The sequence below is a fragment of the Crocodylus porosus genome, unplaced genomic scaffold (genome assembly GCF_001723895.1).
Source record: "Crocodylus porosus isolate Cpor-Errol unplaced genomic scaffold, CroPor_comp1, whole genome shotgun sequence".
NCBI classification, from domain to species: domain Eukaryota; kingdom Metazoa; phylum Chordata; order Crocodylia; family Crocodylidae; genus Crocodylus; species Crocodylus porosus.
In genome coordinates, this window is record NW_017728950.1 from 15,348,130 (window position 1) to 15,367,546 (window position 19,417).

Here is a 19,417-nt window from a genome sequence, read left to right on the forward strand (position 1 = left end):
AGGGGCCTGAGGCAGCGCGGCCGCGGCCCCCCGCGTGCGCCCACCCCGGCGGTGTTGTGCGGGCGGAGCCACTTCGACTTCAGTCCGGCTCTATGCGAGAACAGAGGCGTCTACTCGGATGCAGCCCTCATTTCAGCGGCAAGGCAGGTCTCCCTCCTGCTTTAGTAGCCACAATTGCTGCCCCTCCCCCCCCATGATGGGTAGACAAGAAAAGAGAAGTGGAATGTAAAGTTTTGGGGAGCGTCCTCTGATGCGAATGAAGATCGTTACCTCCAGCAACGCATTGGTTTCATAGAAAGGTTTTTGTGTCAGGCCGTTGTATAACGCTAGTTTTCTCAAGTTCCTACCTGTCTTTTTAAATAGGACTTTACTGCTGTTCTGACTCTCCCAAGATGTACATAGACAAATAATGGAAGCCCCTGAATACCTTGATTTGGATGAAATCGATTTTAGTGATGACATCTCTGTAAGTATAAGTCTTATTTTATCTGTTCTAGGGGCTACAGTTGTTAGGTGTCTCAATCACATTGTTTTGTTGGTGGTGGCCAAACCCTGCTTTGCCCTTATGCATGGGGATACCTTATTGTACTTGTTATCTATTATATATTATATTGTTGCATGTTACTTGAATTGAGAGTGTTTGTTTGTTTATCTACAAGATCTGCCCTTTCTAGTGTTGACCAGGTCAGAGGTCCAAGAGGGTTTTTTGGGGTGTTTGGGTTTTTTTGCAAATTTGCAGCTTTTATGGTGTAGATAGAATCAGAAGGGTTTTCAAGGATTTTAAAGGCTATGTCAGTCCTAGGACTGCTTTTGAAATAATTCTAGTTTGAATTATTGTAAGCAAAAATATTGCTCTTCTGAGGCTATAGACAGATGTAACAATTGTATCAATATCAAAGTGTGCCAGTACAAGCTGTTATGATGCAAGGTTAAATATTATGATCCTCCTTCGCTCAGGGTTAAAGTCAGGGCAATTTAATTAACTTTTACCTTTTTGGGATCATGTGGATATAACCATTAGAGCATAGCAGCTGCTGCACAGTCCCAACCAGCAGCTCCCCTTCCTCTTTTAAGACCACTACAATTAGTGTTTGTCCACACCTTGAAGTATGCACTTTCCAGTTCTTAGAAACCACTGAAGCACTTCATTCCTTCTTTCTAATTATACTTCTGCTACAAGTGTTTCTGCTTTATGAGTGAAACTGTTGTTTATATACCAAATGCCTGTTTAATGAAGGCAGTTTAACACGCACATAATTCTGATGTAAATTACATTTATTAATTTGATTTGCAAGTCACCTGTGCTGTCACTGACATAGTGAAGCCTGCATATCCGAGATTATTATAAACTTCTCTTATAGAGGGTCTCATTTTCCCTGCTTTAGTTTATGCTGCATAGTGTTGCCTGCAGCAATATAAATATCCTCATTAAAAACTGCTCTGCAAAGCAATGCTGTCTCTGTGAGCAAAGGAAACCCTTGGCTGGCAGCTAGCAGAAGGCGGAAGTAGACATTCCCACACCTTCTGCTGGCTGCTATGGCCCCTTCAGCACCTGGTACCTGGCTAGAGTGCACTTCATGCCCTGCCAGCAGGGCTGAAGGCAGAGCTGTGTGGTGGCACCAATTGCTGTATGGGCATGAACGGTGCTCTGGCAGCTTACCCATAGCAGGTGCTCTTTGCTGTCAGAATTTCCAGTGACAGACACAGCCATGGGTAGGTGAGGCTAGTGTTTGGGTAGGCAGTCCTTTTTGAAAAGCTCCATGTGCTCTGTTCCCATACAGCTTCCTTTTAAAAGGGATTTCATTTTTATAATGGCTTCTAAGTAAATGAGGATAAATTAGAAGATAAGGCCCCAGTTGTGAGAGGATAGGTTTTTCTGGACAGCTGTCTTGTTTATAGCTATTACCTACTAGCTTGGGTGTCTCAAACTCACCTGCCCCCCGCCAAACCTGATCCAAACCACAGCGCTCCTCACAGGCAGATCTGGACCAACATCTGGTGGTGGGATGAACAGCAGTGGCAACAGCGCAGGGGTTAACATAGCCATTCTTTGCTACCTGCCACTGACACATCCCCAGTGGGCTCTATACCCTGGATTTTGGTGATGGGCCCTGCCCTGACTCATCCCATCCCCAAATCTCCAGCCCCTCTAGGAACCCCATGAGCCAGAAGACACTGCTCCATGGACCGGATTTGGCCCACAGGCCATATGTTTGACATCCGTATGCTGAATCATGTCCCCATATGTGTTTCTAGGCACAATTTCACAAATTCTTAGTGAAGAATAGATTTAGATCCAAAGTTGATTAAGTTATGACTAAAAATTGTAAAAATATAATGAATGTTCTTGTGGCCCAGTGAAGTGATGTGATGGTCTCAGCCCATTTCTGAGTCGGCAGGTATACGCATCAGAAAGTCATTCTTTGAGCTGAGTTCCTTGTCAGACAACTCGGCCAAGGGTCACAGATTTTAGTGGGTACAGAGATTGCCCATGGCATCTATGAGTTATTTTATATTACTAAGGGAGGGAAAAATATTTAAAAATTTCTGATTGTACATTGGTTCCTGAATAAAGAGAAACTCTACCTTTTTCTTCTATTTTTCAAACTCTTTAAGTGCCACATATTGCAGATTTGTGTTCAGGTTAAATAGCAGAGTAGGGTTATGTGACCCACATTTAAATTACACACACATCATTGTGTTCAAAATGACATTAAGTATTGCAGTTGCATGGTTTCGTTTATTATTATTATTATTGTGAGAGAGCAAGGTACAATCCCCCAAAAGAGCAGGAACTGGATAAAAGTGACTTGGTGGGCACATCTACATGTGCAGTTAATGCACCTGAATTTTCTGTGCAGAAAATTCAGGCTCATTAAAGCATTCCCCAGCGCATGTCTACACATGGGCTCAATTTACTTCTGATGGGAGCACAACAGGAGCAGCCCAGTCCAGGGCTTATCCTGCCCTGCTATGTCCCCCTGCAGCAGCCAGGGGGAGCTCCAGACTCCCCCAGGGGCATGGAGGCTTAGCCCCAAGCTCCAGGGGGCAGGGAGAGCTGTCCCAGTTCAGCAGGAAGTTGCTTCTCAGCCACATGGAGATCTTGAACTGTCCTGATCGCCATGGGGTAGAGAGCTGTCTTGGCCAGCAGGCAGATGCCTGGCAGCTGTGACAGTCTCCTGTCCCTTGCTGCCTAGGCTGATCAGGAGCAAATTGCTCGGGGTCAGTGTCTACACATGTGGTAAGGTACGTTAGTTAATGCACTATTTTTCTAGTACCTCTATCTACAAACACTAGAAAATGGTGCATTACACTAATATACTGTGCAGTAATAGCTGCACATGTGTAAACAGTGATGGTTTGCTGTGTGTATTAGATTAGTTTAATGGACAGTAAAGCATCTCATGTAGACACACCCAGTCTGTAAGTAAAAGGTTGTATTTTATCTCTGATATGCTTTTTAAAAAGTCAGTGTGCACAGCTTTAACCTGCTACTTTTCCTTGGCAGAAACATTAATAAAATCACTCCTGTTATTTAATTTTAATCTGTTTTAATTATTACTTGGTGATTTCTGTGTTCATTAATTAAAATGCAAACCATCTATTGCACACCCATGTTATGCAGATTAACATTACGTGTATTACTGATTATTGTAACAGAGAGGTTATACCAAATATGCCAATCAGATCCAGGGCCCCTTGCATTAGATGTGGAATAACATACAGGAATTCAGTGTATTCCCTAATGATCTTAAAGCAGGGGTTGGCAATTATTTTGGCTCAAGGGTCACTTGGGGAGTTTTAGCGAGCTGTGGTTGCTTGGGACTGCACCCCCACCTCCATCCCTACTCCTGCCACAGTTCACCAAAACTCCCTAAGTGGCCCCTGCGGGCAGCTGGAGTGGGGTTGTGGGTGAACAGGGAACAGTATGTGGGAGTGGGATGGGCTGGTGGGGCTTGGGCCAAGGCTGGGCTTGGGCTTGTGGGGCAGTAACAATGCAGGACCAGAGCAGAGCCTCAATCCACTGCCCACTTGCCCCTGTGACAGGCACCAGTTCTGCGGGCAGAGGAGTACAGGCACAGCTCTGCCCTAGGTCCTGGTCTTGCATTGTCAGTGCCCAGTGATCTTGGGGTCTCCATGGAGACTGGCTAGGACCCGTGCAGGCAGGGTGGGCAGCCAAGCAGACAGGATAGGGCCACGAGCAGGAAGAGAGCTGCATCCGGGAGCAGGACAGGTGGGTGGGGCCAGACCTGGGATCTTGGTTGGTGACAACATGGGGCTGGGTTCTGGGATAGAGCCATGATCTGCTCCCTGCACGTCCCTACCTGCAGAATGAGTACCCATCACAGGGCCGTGCAGGCAGCAGATTGCAGCTTTGCCCTGGGCCCTGGCCTTTTGCTGGTACTGCCCTGCAATCCCAATCCCCAGCCCCACCCATGCATCCCGCTCCTTGATGCGGCTGTGGGTGGGGGGTAGATGGGCCGGCATGCCTGGGCAGTGAGCCTAGGTCCAGCAATAGCAGGTGGAAGGAGTCACCACTGAAGCTGCTGGGAAACAGAGTCTGGCTGCTGTGCTGCCCAGCCCCTCTGTATGCCATGGGACTGTGGGACCAGCCACATGTGCCAAGACTCAGGTTAACCCATAGAAGTTTAGGGTACAGTTTAACCCATAGAAGAGCTACATTAAGGCAGTTGTAAGCTTGTGATGGTTGCAGGGTAGCTGGTACTCAATGATTTGACTCATCTTGAATTATCAGCCTTTTCTCATGCTTATCTTTAATTATTGCTCACTCTAATAATGCATGATTGGCCTGGAGGGGGTGGTTACAATAGACCATACAATGAATGCAAGCCAACAGTGTGTTCTTGTTGCAATAAAGACAACGGCATACTTGGTTCTATTGACAGGAGGAATGTCTCTTGCAAATCGAGGGAAGTGATTTTACCATGCTGTTTGGTGCTGGTGAGGGCCCATCCTGGAGTACTCTGTCATTCTCAACCTGGATGCCAGGCCACTCTGGGGTGCCGTGAGCCTTTTGCAGGGGTACTGCAACATGAGTTCCACCATAGCCAAGCTAAACTTTCCCACATGCTTCCTGGAGAAAGAGATCAGGCAGTAGCTGTGCCTGGAGCCTATGTTCTTCCTGCAGTCCTTCCTGGTCTGACCCCACATGTTCCTCCCATGCATGCTAATCACACCCATTGGTGCCCACAGTTCATACCATCTGCCTACTGTTTTCTCCTGGATTATGGTTGCCATTATTCTTTGGTCTGCTGTTTTAATATATACACAAATGAATTCTGTGTTAATTAAAACAGGGTTTCCCAAATAGTGTGGCATGACCCTGAAGGTTTCTGTGGTGGACGCAACTAGATGCAAGGGGAATGTGCAACAAGGGAAGTGGTAGCGGCAAGGGGTATTAATGGGAATTGGTAGCATAGAGAATAGGCAGCAAGGAAAGTAGCAGCGATCAGGGGAAGTGGTAACAGTTAGTGGCAGCCAAAGTAGGGGAGTGTGAGAGTGGCCTGCTGTATTCTGGTAGAGTGTAAACTCAAAAGATTTGGGAGGCAGTGTATTGAAGGGGAAAAAGGATAGCACTGATGTAGCACCAAGCTTTTGGGCAAGTTTTGAATTATTGTTGTCGATTCTTACTCATCTCTTACGCTTATATGGACTTTTGGATCAGGGGTACTATATAAATACATAAAATAAGCTTTTTTAGAGTGCCTTGCTAATCCATAACTGCCTCATTCCTGACCTTCAGCACCCTCAGTGATTCTGGACACAGATTGTCAGTTTGCTAAATAGTGTGCGAGCTCTCTGAAGCAGGCAAAAGTCCGATGGATAAGACCACCCTATTCATTTTTAGTTGTGAACTGAGCTAGGGTTTGTAACTACGTCCCTGGAGGAGAATTTGTAGTGCTCTTTGTCTTACTGCCAGAACAGTATGTATATGGTAGTACTTTTTTGGCTGTTACTGTTTTGCTTGTTATAAAGCTGTTTGTAAATAGCTACCCTTGAAAAATATCCAGAAAAAGGACATTACTGCCCGTTTGCAAATCCATAAAATGAAATAAAAAAGTTTCAAAACTTATTTAAAATGTTTAAACGCTGACATACTAATGCACCCTATAACTTTAATTCTACAAGCTATCTCAGATTGTTTGTTTTTAAACGATGCTTAATATCCAGTTTTAAGGCAATATATCAAGGAAAGGATTTAGCATCAATTCAGTACTGTAAATGGTAGACCATAATTTGAAACCAAAATTAAATTTTACATAAGTTGATTTAATGTGAATGGAAAAATTGCTGTGTTTTTCCAGTCTAGAAAGTAACAACATTGCCCTTTTGAAGAAAAAAGGACCATAATGTCAGTAACATCTGAAAAAAAATATTTATAATAACCTTGCTTCATCATCCAAATAACGCAGAAGAAAGGAGTTTCATATTGGAAAAATGTAATATAATTGCTGAAGTCATTGGTTGCATCTGCACACACGCATTACTGTGGAGTTGACTAATTAGTGACACAGTAAAGTGTCGCCATCTACACGCGCACCTGTATTTGGGCGTAATAAACTAATTAACTTCTCTGTAGGATAGTACTGTCAGGGACAAATACTATCCTATGGCGGAGTAGTTTTGTGCACCAAAAGGCATATGTAAACAGTGACTGAGAATGGCTGGGGCACAGGGTGCTACAGTGTGGGAGCTGCCTGTTGGCAAGTCCCACACTGTAGCACCCTCATGCCCTAGCTAGCCCCTCCATGGCACACTGAACCAGGTCAGAGCAGCCCTGGACTGGCAGGCTAACTCCTGGGGTCACCCTGGCTCATTGTGCTACAGTCCATTGTGCATGTGTAAACACACCCAGGAGGAATACATTCTGGCATGAACTGCGCCAGAGTTTATTGCTACATGCTAATTGCATGTGTTAATGTACCTATTGAGAGTTTTCCCATTGGTTCTGTGAAAGCAGGACAAGATCTCTGATCCTTTCAGTGGTCACCATGGGCTTGATTCTGTGAGGTTCACAGTGTTCCCATTGAGGGGTTGGGCAACTCTTATGAAATGCTTATTGCCTTAACTTTTCGTCATTGAAAGGGAAAAATGCTTTTTTAAAACTAGTTAAAGATTAATAAGTACGCAAAACTATTACTATACGTTTCACCTTATTTTATTTTAAAACCATTTCTATTATGTCTCTGTGCTGCTACATTTAACTTTTCTTCTGCCTATTTTTTCTTTCTGTTATTGTTGGGCTGTAGGTGAATCTTAAGCATGAGTTGCATTGCATGGAAGATGCTTGCTAAAGAGTGTGAGGGAAGTGTATGTTTCTTGTGTAGATGTGAATGCTTAGATGTGATTTTATTAAAATATCAGAACCATGTGAAATGCAAAGAACTTGGATTTTTTTTATTCTTTAAGACTTTGTGGTCCCTTGTCACTTGAATAATGTTTGGTTATTTAACCAAGGAAGTTGTATTTTAGTGATGTGTGCCCATAGATGTATCGTTTATTTCAGAGAAAAACAGGGCTCAGCTGGATTCTTATTTAATTCTTAGAAATCTTTTGCTTTTCCTCATCTTTACTAGCTGTTAATATTCTTTTTCCACCTCAGACATGCAAAGATTTTATATTAAGACCTGTTCAGCAGGTAACCCCAAAAGCCTTGATTTTAAAATGAATGCCTCCCTATAATTCCCCCAGCCTTGCTGGTGCCTCTCACTCCCTTCCCATTGCTCCCTGGTCTTGCTGGTACCCCTTGCCCCCCACCCACAGCTTCTGCTCTCCCAGCCCTGCCGGAGGGGGCTCCCAGTTGCCAGGGTTACAGGGCCAGGGACCCAGGTCCACAACCCTCGCCCCTGGCAGGAGGCGGTGGCTACTTCAACAGAGTGGAGCCCAGCTCCCTGCCTGCTGTGGGCTGAGGGAGGTTGCTCCTTGCTCTGCCATGCACTCCTGAGGGGTGGGGGGGGGGGCAGTGCCCCCCAGATCTGTGTATGAGGTGGGGGGCTGCACACTGCCCACTGTGGGATCCAGCCCTGCTGACCTCCCCTGGTGTCTCCAGAGCCTGGCTTCTGTGACCCAGTGTTGCAGGGAACAGCAGAGTCACGCGGGAAGCTGCCTGTCACTGAGTGCCACACTGCCCTAGTGAGATGGCCCCTGCCTGCGTGGCTGCAATGGGGGTGGCAGTGCAGGGTTGCGTACAGGGGGTCTGGGTGGCACAGAGATCTGCACAGCAGGCAGCTTCCTGTGCGGCTCCAGTGTTCCCTGCAGCTCTGGGTCACACATGCTGGGCTGCAGAGGCCCCAAGGGAGGGCAGCAAGGCAGGGAGCATGATCCTGAAGCAGGTAATGCACACCCCGACCCTGCACACGGATCAGGGAGACACAGGTCACCCTTGTCCCCTAGGAGTGCACACTGCTGTGGGAAGCAGCCCCTCAAGCCCACGGTGCACAGCTCGCCCCACCCCCACCACACGCACACAGATCTGGGAGGCGCAGGTCCACTTGCCCTTCTGGGAGTGCACAGTGACGGGGGGTCAGCCCCACAGCCCCATCTCCCCTCCTCCCTCCCACTCCCCCCGACAAGACATCCACAGCCCCATCCCACTCCCTGCTGGCATGCATTGCAGCCCTGGGCCCCAAGCCTCTTCCCACTCCCCCCAGCCCCCTGCAGCCTGGAACTCTGCCTGCCTGCAGAGGACTTGTTGCAAAACTGAAAAATCCACAGGTTTGTGCAGTAAAATGAGAAATCCATGTTTGCCTCAGGTACAAGGTAAAATTTGCAGTTTACTCTGTTTTTCCATGGGAAGCGGAAAACCTGGATCCCTGCTGATCAGGTAATGTGCTGAATGCCCTCTATTTTAGGGACAATTGAGGGCACTCAGCACTTCTCGGCATCTGGTGTCTACATGTTCAAGAAGAAAAAAATACACTGTTGCCAAGCAAGCCAGTTCAGTAACTTGCTTCTGTTTGGCAACTTGGTTTGGGTCAAACTTATGATGGTTCCTTTTCTGGATTAGTAAAGGCCAGAGTACAGTGCATCTATTAGCTAAAGAAAAAATAATCCTCAGTTCTTATCTCTGCCAAAAACAAATCTATTATGATAACTGTTCATGTGTGTGCCCTTTGACATTTCACTTAAGTGCTTATTGGCTCAGTTATAGGGATTGATACTATATATTTGAGAGAGAGGAATAGTGATGCTTAATCAGTGCATTTTAAAATCATGAAAAGTGGAAAATAATGTCATTAAAATATTATGTAGGTCAAAATGGCAGGCTGGGTAATGAATGGGGGCTCTACCCTTATCAGCATAACAGTTTGGCCCACTGAATAACATTGAAATTCTGCTTGGAGGAAAGCTTAACAACCAGAGTTGGTGGATCAGAACCGGATCTAGAGAATGAGACAAAATAGTTGCAGTGGGAAGATGTGACAATAGCTTGTGTTTTAGCAGCTGAGAAAAGTTCACTACGCAGGATAATTAGTTACCTTCTGGCAGCTTTGTAGTTTCTCAGTTGAAATTCAGTTGTGTATCAACCACAACATGCAGATGGTAGAAATGTATATTTGCAGACATGAGTGACCTGTGCCTCCTGAATCTGGGGGGGCACCCACAGAAGCTGCTGACAGCGGTGGCCCTGTCAGAGGGGCACCAGCCCCACTGACAGCATCAGTGTTGGCTGTTGGGCATGTGCACACCCTACCAGTCGCCTATGTTTGCAGAAGTCTTTTTGAGGACAGAGGTGAGCGAGTGGAAATCTGCTAATGAAATCAAATATATATTATAAATGGCAATCAAATTTATAATGCCTGTAATAGATTTTCTTGTTGGTAACTGAATACATTTTGATGCAGTGTAGAACCAACCAGAAAGAAAATTTTGTCCTTTCAAGAAAGAGTAGAAAAAAAGAGAGAATTTTTTTTTTTTTGCACCCTGCTTAAAACACATAGCAGTAGAATACAAAAGACCTAATTCTAATTGAATTATAGACTTTGTAATAGCTTAACCTGTACCAGCTGGTTTTATAAAGCTGCTATACTCCTTGGAGATGAACTGCTTCTCAAGAATTTTATTATACCAGTTCATCATTACTTTCTAATTTGTATACTGAAATAGCAAAATGTATAGGTTAACAGTTGAATTTATACTAAAAATAACAAAAAGTTATATGCTACTTGTGGAATTTTATTTATTTTTTATTTCATTGATTTCTATGCTGTTCTACCCCAAAAGCTCAAGGCGGCTTACAATATGAAGTCATAAAAACTAGGCAGATAAAATGATAATAATAGAACAGGTCCTCAAAGAATATCAAACAGTTAACCTCATCTGTTGAAAGCCTGCTAGAAGATCTTACACTGCTTCTGAATGATAGTCGGGCTTAGGCTCTGGTGGGCATAAGGAAGAACGACTCCCAAAAATGACCTTCCACATGTTTTGGCCACTAAATTGGATGCACAGATGGTACTTGCAGGAGGTTGTTCTTGGCTGACATTAGGGATCATGGTGAAGCATAAGGGAGAAGGCAGTTCCTTAGGTATGTAGGGTCTAGAGCATTTAGGGCCTGAGTGTGCTTTTGTGTATAATGTACTGGTAGATTTGGTGACATCTTTCCCTCCATCCGTTTTGTTTTCTTAGATTGAATGCTCTAGGAGCAGGGACCAAGTCTTTGTTCTGTCTGCTGGTCAGATTTTGACCAGGAACTTCAAATAATTCTGTGGAGTACTGTAGTCCATGTTAATTAATACATTAAAAGTCTGATTCTGAAAAGGTTTGACATGTAGCGTTTCAATAGATTTAATTGTGGATTCTCAGGATTAGGCCCTAACAGAGAAAAATAGTGTGCAAGGGAGCACATGGAGATGGTATCCATGGAGTGACATTTTTTGTAAATTTTACTTCAATCAGATGAATAAGTTATTTCTTATTTTGTATCATTAAGTCATATTGTCACTTGAGTTCACATTTCCTTTGGACACACAGTGCATCTATACATGTACTTTACTGCAGAGTTGACTAATTAGCTCCACAGTAAAGCATCATCATCTACATGTGAGCTGGTAGTAGTGCCCAGTAAATTGGCTAACGCCACCATAAGATAGTACTGTCAGAGACAGTATTATCTTACATCACAATACTTAATTCCTCCTAAATGCACATGTAGATGGTGATGGGCTGACTGGGGCATGAGGGTGCTAAATTGTGGGGGGCTGCCCTACATTTTAGCACCCTTGTGCCCCAGCCAGCTCCTCTGGAGCCTGAGGCTGCTCCGCCCCAGTTCAAACTTCTGCCATCCTGAGCCCATGCGCAGATGCTGTGCCCAGGAGAAGCTAACTGTGGCGTAAACTGCACTCAAGTCTATCATATTTCCTTAATGGCATATGTAGATGTACCCACAATAAACAAACCATCAACAAGAAAGCAAACCTGCTACAATAAACTGCTTTCTTTTGTGTGGAAAGTTGCCGTGGTTTCATATGTAGTGTTCTGCTTCATCTGTCAGTAGCACGCTACGTAAAAATATCCCTTCCTTTAAGAACATGTGTTATTTATACATTCGTGAACATCTGAGGTTATATTAATCCTATTATTTTCAAGTTTACTCCTTTTTTAAATAGTTGTTTTAAGTGTGTAAAAGCAATTGATTTTTTTTTCAAAAGCATAATGGTTTTTAGATATTCATTGGTTTGAACATAAATTATTGTAACACTCTAGCATTAGATTAAGAATGGTTTTATATTGAGTAACCAGATTTCTGTTTCTGGGAAATTGTACTTTTATAATGTTGGATCGTGTCTGATTGAAGGCATTCCATAACATTATAAGGAAATGATTGCAGCTTAGTCAGATACATATGTCATCTTTATTTTTTTCTGTTTTCAAGTTGAATACAGAAAATAACTTGCTGATCAACATCAGGTGTATCCTCTTACTTCAGAATATTAATACATGGGGGGCTGTGGGGGGGGTTTTGTGGGGGGGCCTTTAATAAAACCTGTTTTGGAGGAAAGGACCTTATGTGTGCATCTGAAATGATCTTTAAAATGCTAGTATATGAGTGCATACATATAGAATGTCACAAAGTTTAATTTCATTATCTTCAAAATGAGACTTGTTTAAAACAGGCAGGCTTGCAAGATCAGATCATGCAAGAGGCACAATAAGTAGGTTTTTTTGCGGCCTGGGCATCCATGGCAGTGAACTGCCAATCACGCGTCCCTCTCAAAGTCAGGTCTAGAGGCTAGTACCTTGTTTACCCACCCCTCGTTATGCTACTGCTGTACAAAATAGTGACCAAAGTGAGGCTTTGGTTTTTACAATATAGCCCACACCCACCCTCCATTTTTAATATAGTAATGGAGCTGACAGAAACTATGAATATGTGAGAAGCCATCATGATGCAAGCAGTCACAGCCCATATCAGTGATAAATTCCAGGAAAAAAATTCTTTTGTTTGATAGCAAATGTATTTTGGAAGCTGGGACAAGGTTTTTTGGGGGGGCATTTCCACACATAGCTGCCATTGGATTCATTTTAAGCTGATTAGGGACAGCCTTCAGGTTACAGTTTGTCAAATTTTGAACATCTGAATATTTAAAATGAGAATCCTTGCTATTGAAGTACTTTTCTGATGTATCATTTTAATGGAAAAATGTGTACTTTGTATGTATTGTCTCCTTCACTCTTTCAGTATTCTATAACATCTCTCAAGACCATCCCAGAATTATGTAGAAGGTGTGATCCCCAAAATGAAGACAAACCAGGTATGCTGCCCATTTTTGTTCACCCATCTTCTTCCTGTTTCCCTTTATAAACAAAAAAAACAAAAAAACAAGTCTTTACCTTCTGGTAGTATTCTTTTATTTTGTTTTCTTTTGTTTTTCTACTGCTTTATGGAAACATAGATCCTCCCCCACTACTCTCCAACAGATGTTAGTTCATTAGGGGGGAAAAGTTCCAAAAAAGGATTTGGCTGTATACAGATAAACATAGGGCTTCATCTCAGCAGCTCCAAACCACAGTATATGCAACAATTTATTTGAAAACCCGAGAAACCATTGGTGACAAGACATAATGATGTAGGCGCCAATGAAAAAATGTTGGATACATTTACTACCCATATGGCCATGACCAGTTTTGAGGGATGATGTTTTGCCAGAATCTGAAACCCTATCAAGGATGCTACAAGATAGAATCTACTCTAAGTCATACTGCAAGAGTTAAGATTAAAGCAGAGTTTTTTTAGTTTAATAGTGTAAACTAAATGAAGAGTCATGGTATATAGATGAGAACCAGCTGGGAACCTTTTCCCCCTACTGACAAAAAGTGCATTCAATGTTATTTTTCATTCTGTAAATCAGATTAAGCCTCTTTTGTTATTTCTCTTTGTATTGACCAAAATGAATTGGTGAGAGCAATACTTTGTATTAAATTATGAAAAGTTTATTATGCCTCCACCTGATGCTTGAGTGTGCTTTCATTAATACTGTTGACTCTAAAACAGTTACAGCTGAAACCTGAAATCTATGGGAAGATGGACAGCTTTAAGAACTGTGCCATACTTTGGCAACTTTCATTTCTGTATTTCCTTTTACAGAGTTGTAAATTACCAAGGTTTCTAACTAAATTTGAAGCTTTCTAATAGCTTCTCCTCTGCCAGAATCATTAAGGGCTAACTTGTCACGGCCCTTATGCAGCTGTACTTGGGAACAGAGGGAAGCAAAACCCCTCTTACTTCCTTTCTCAGATTGTAACAAGCTTCAGAAAGGAGGGAAGGGATTATTCACACACAGCTTCCTGCTGCAAGCAGTTGGGTACAAAAAGGAGTGGAGAGTAGGAGCAGCCCACACAAACATATATGCTCACTAGCAAGAGGAGATGGTCATGGCCTGGTGCAGGATGTCAGCTGCTGTACAAAAAAGGGCTAAAGTAACTTTTACTTCTCACAGAGGAAGAAGGAGCAGGAACTGTAAATGCAACAAATCACAGTTCAAGCTTTGATCTGTCCCTTAAAGCCCTTTAGCCAAAATGGAAAACTGAGCAGGTCTGCTCAATTCTTGTTTACAAAATCCGTTTCTGTCCTTTAAATTTGGAGCAAAGAGTTTGACAACATAATCCTATGTAAACTTATGACATGAGCTTGGGTATTTGTTACTGGTTCTTCCTAAATATCCTGGGATGTTCATGGCTCAGCGCAGCTGTGAATATAGAAAATTGTTCATGCAGCTGGATTGTTTCAGGGTCTATTCCAGGAAGGTTTTTGGTTACTCCTGTGCAAACTTATTGTCTTCTGTAGGGATAGATGGAAGTAAATTTAGGCACTACTGGAAGAGAATACTATGACTGAGTACCTACATGTGTAGTAAAATAAGAAGCTGCCATTCTTTACTTTTGGCATGGGTACATAAGTGTAAAATATCAATAGAGCTACATCAGTTTACAATAGCTAAGTATCTAGTCTGCTATTTTCTCATAGTCACATTTGAGGTGGTCTCCATTCTTCCTGATTTGCAGAGCGTAGAGAATCTGTTAAGTTCATAGATTCATAGATGTAGGGTCGGTAGGGACCTTGTAGTCTGACCCTCTGCCCTGTGCAGGAGAGAAAACTGGTCTCAAATGACCCCAACCAGGTAAATGTCAAGCCTCCTCTTAAAGACCCCCAGGGTAGAAGCCATCACCACTTCCCTTGAAGTGGGTTCCAGATCCTAGCCACCCTGACTGTGTGAAGTAGTGCCTTCTAAGATCTAGTGTAAACCTACTCTCTAGCACCTTATGGCCATTATTCCTCGTTACTCCAGGAGGCGCTCGTGGGAACAAGGTCTCTCCCAAACCCCACTGGTCCCCCCCCAGTAAGTTCTTCAAGTTGTGGTTGTTGTTATATTATTTCCACATAAACATAAACTATATCCCAGACGTATAGACAGCATTTAAACAGCTGTAAATGAATGATAACCACATATGTCAGGGGTATAAGTTGTAGCCATGTTGGTCTAAGGACATGGGCAGACAAGGTTCTTTGAGTAGATATTGGATTTACCCAAACAACCTTGTATATATGCATTTTTATGGACAATTTAAATAATAACTATATACCAAACAACTCTTGAGTTTTATGAAAAGCTGGTCCAGTCCTCTGACTTCATTAATCATTCCTGTAGTTTGAAGGTCATGTTTTCTTTTTAAAAATACTCAGAAGGGCAACTTGATAACACAACTAAGGGGAACCTATACATGAGCACAGAGGCTTGTTATTCCAGTGCGTTACAGTGCATTATTACAGAGACTCTTCACATCAACCTTTGCGTCTCCTGTATCAGTGTCCCCACACTTCAAAATGGTGGCAGGGGCACTTTATCTAAAGCTTATCAAATAAGCTTTAGATAAAATGCCCCTGCCACCATTTTGAAGTGTGGAGACGCTGATACAGGAGACACTCCAGGCATTTTAATTAGTGACTCTTGGACCTATTTTAATTAAAGCGCCAGAGCCCATATATATATGCCCCAAGAGTAACTTTCTGAATGAATGTGAGAGGCTAGGATTCCTTAGGGTGGTATCTGCTATTGGGCCAGCTGTATAGTTGGGGTGAAGTAAGACAATATTTTGAATGGGTTGAAGACACATTTCCAGCCTTCCTGTCCTGCCTGCTTGTGGCTTCCCCTGTCTGACACTGAGAAATCCACATAGTACAGATGGTGCAGGGCTTTAAAGCTGAAGGTTCACATAGAGACTCGGATCACCTTGCTGGGGTGCCCTGACCCTAGATGCCTGGTGCAGGGGACTGGGCCCACCCAATGATCTTCTGAGGTCCCTTTCAGCCTTATAATCTATGAATCGGACTCTAGGACCCCTTGGGCTCCTTTAGACATGCAGTTAGTGCACATGAATACACTCTGGAGTTAACTGCAGAGATTTTTGCTCCTGGGCATGCTTTTTGAACATATGCCTGGGAGCAATTAACTCTGGAAAAATCAGCTCTGGAGTTTATTCATGTACAGCACACGGAGCCTGGTCAGAGCAGCCCTGGCTGTCAGGCGGCTCCAGGGCCGGGGGCTGCTTCCCCGACACAACATGCTGCAGAGGAGCTGGCTGAGGTCGAAGGGTGCTTCAGCACAGGGCTACCCAGCAGGCAGCCCCCTGCACTGAAGCACCCTTGTGCCCCAGCCATCCAGGTTAGTGTCTACATGTGCACTGAGAAAAGTCTGCAGCAGGGTGGAATCAAAAGAGAGGAATAATATGAGGAAAACTTGGAGTATTTTCTATCCCAGATAAGGACTGTTCAGGGTCAGACTAAGTCCCAAAGGGCCTTCATGGCTGTCTACTTGGGAGGTAACTAGAATGTAAGGTCTCAGACATGAGAGGTGTGCAGCAGGGTGGGATCAAAAACAAAAATTAGGGTTGGAAGGGACCCCAGGAGGTCATTTAAGTTCAACACCCTGCTCAAAGCAGGATCATCCACCACAAAAGCGTTCTAGCCAGGGCTTTGTCAAGTTGGGCCTTAAAAATCTCCAAGGATGGAGCTTGCACCACCTCTCGAGGTAACCCGTTCCAGTATTTCACCACCCTTCTCGTGAGAGAGGGAAATTTAGGTTGGATATTAGGAAAAACTTTCTTCAATTTGAGACCATTGCTCCTTGTTCTGCCATCTGCCACCACTGAGAACAGTTTAGCTCCATTCTCTTTGGATCCCCCCTTCAGGTAGTTGAAGGCTGCTATCAAATTCCCCCCTCCCCCTCAGTCTGCTCTTCTGCAGACTAAATAAGCCCAGTTGCCTCAGCCTCTCCTCAGATGTCACGTGCCCCAGCCCCCAAACTATTTTCGTACTACCATGCTGCAGAGTTTATTAGCTCTCCACACCCTAACAGGGCACATGTGCAGAAACTGAGAGGTTTACTGTGGAGTTAATTAGTCAGCTCTGCAGTAAATGTCTTCTGTAGACATGCCTCCTGAGTACTGCAAAGTGCAAGGGCACATTACAGCAAGAAGCACAACATCAGGGACTGGGTCCCTGATACTGGGGTCCCACACACCAGTTGTTGTATGGTTGGGATCTGACACATATTATCCCAGATTCTGAAAATTGTGCATCCTGTCATTGTCTGATTTTTGGGGATCTATGATAAAATATATCAGAATTCAATCGTGCAACCAACTTAATGACTACAGTGGGTCTAACAGAGTTAGTGCAGCTTGAGGGTGGTGGCTCTTCTGTAGATCTCTTAGCCATGTAGAATTCTAGTTTATAAGGATAGCCCATGCCTGTAGAAACTGAGACGCATCTAGAAGAGATATAACTGCTAGGGCCCCTAAGATTCTGAGGTATCGTAAGGATTTAAGGAGGAAACCACTTCCTATTCAGGCGAGAAAACAAGTAGGGAGGATTTGATTCCATCCAAGTCCTGCAGAAACAAAATAATATGAGGAAAAATTTTGAGTATTTTCTATCCCAGGGAAGGTCTGTTCAAGGTCAGAGTAAGTCCCAAAAGACCCTTATGGCTGTCCACTTGGGAGGTAACTAGACTGTAAAGTCTCAGATTAAACATGATTCCAGCTAATCTAGTTTCTTATTTGGTATAATCAGTCTGTCACTTCGTTTCCAGTATTTTTTTAGATAGAATGGCGAGTGGGACAGAAAAGAGCTTTTATCTGCTTATTAGCAAGTTTTGAAATTGTACAGTTTCTTTCTCTTAGTAAGTGAGCATCATGGATCTGGGTTGTTTTAGTAAGACCGTTTGAGGAAATAATTCATTATATCTGCTCAGCAGGTCTTACTGATCCAGTCAATGTTTCCTAAGGTGTACTATTAGTTAAATTGGTTTTATAACATCCTTAAATTGGTGTCTGGAATGCAAACAACACTTTACTTGACATCTTTATTCACTTGTTGACATAGGTCAATTTTTCCATGGTTCTTAGCCACAAAAGATTAACTCTATAATCATCTGCACAACTCTTTCCATTACTGAATGGAATTTTTCATGGTTCCCAAGAGTATCCAGAGGGTGGTTTCTCTCTTGGGTAAATTCATCAGCAAATATAGACATGGTATAATTCCCCCAGGTTTAGTATTCTGAATAATTTTTGCATTAAGGTGTTTGGTAGTTTACTAAAATCTGATTTTTAGTCCATCAGAATTGTTGTCTGGTGGCAGTTTTATTTAGCAGTGAACCTTAAGAATGCATTCCACTTCCCAAATAGGCCCCAAATTACTGTTTGGATAGTGTCATATTCTAACATTAAACGGTTGGCATTGTGGAAGATGCAATATTCTGTTCAGATAAATTATTACAGTAATGAATATCTAGTAATACATTTGTACCTGTGTTAGCTATTCAAGTTATTTTGTCTCTCTTGTTGCATTTGTAGCCCTCGTCCTTTCATCATATATAATATAGAGATATTAGTATCATTACTAATTCTGGTGATTTTCAGCCAGACATCAGATCATGGATTTTATTTCACAGCACCTACTCATATCTCAAAAACAGTTCACAGAAGGTCTGAAGAATCCCAGTTTGTTGACTGTGATAATCCCTGCCACACTTTTCTACACTCCTCTTAAAAAGGACAGTATTTTAGTGTTCTTTCCCCATTTAAGTTAAACAAGTGATTCATTAGTACCAGTGCTTTTACTAATGTATGGATCATCTGGAAAGATGTTTAGTGAAAGCTAATATTAATCTCTATTGTTGTCAGATCTTAACCCCAGTCTTTTCACTTGTAAAATGGATTTGATTATCAGTGATCCTTGGAGATGGGAACAACACTTTTTTTTTTCTCTGTCATTCATAAATCTTGGTATCTTATGCAGTACCACTTGTGTCAAAGCACAAATAGTGCTCTTTGAAGCTACTAATATGTTGAAATTGTAAAACAGTGCCACCTTCAGTTAAAATTGTTAAATATATTTCAGTGATGCTATTAATCAAAATAGAAATATATTCAGAACCGTTTTCTATTATTCCATCAGTGTGTACATGCTCTCCCCCTCTGATTCATTTCAGCCAAGGTAAGAAATGTTAGGGGTCTTAGAGACAATGTTAACAACTACAAAGACATTTCCAAAAATGTCTGTAGTATAGACAATGTTGTGTTGACTGTATACAAAGTCAGACGCAGAGTATTGTAAGTGGACCTGGAATGAATACAAATCTTAATTCACTCGAGGCTCTGCTGAAGTCATGAACCACAAAAGAGAAGGTCAAACATTTCTTTTAAATGACAACAGAGTTTCAAATACGAAATGGTTTGTGTATTTACTTGAGGTCCTCCAGTGGTTATACAGTGTGTAAATGGCAAAAAGTGCTTTCAGTTTGTGGATGTATATTGAGTAGGCTTCCTCTCAGTGCTAGGCCTGTCATCATTAAATGATTATGAAAAGTAATTTGCACATGATAGCACATGT

General features: G+C 42.8%; 1 protein-coding gene across 2 annotated transcripts in view; it reads left to right on the plus strand.

Moving 5' to 3' along the window:
- Positions 1-332: 332 nt before the first annotated feature.
- SNCAIP (synuclein alpha interacting protein) overlaps positions 333-19,417 on the plus strand; it is a 72,558-nt gene continuing 53,473 nt past the window's right edge. For both annotated transcript variants that reach the window (XM_019555030.1, XM_019555031.1), the window contains exons 1-2: positions 333-466; positions 12,704-12,776. In XM_019555030.1, coding sequence (XP_019410575.1) covers positions 410-466; positions 12,704-12,776 — 130 coding nt within the window. In that variant the 5' untranslated portion in view covers positions 333-409. The remainder of the gene's footprint in view (positions 467-12,703; positions 12,777-19,417) is intronic.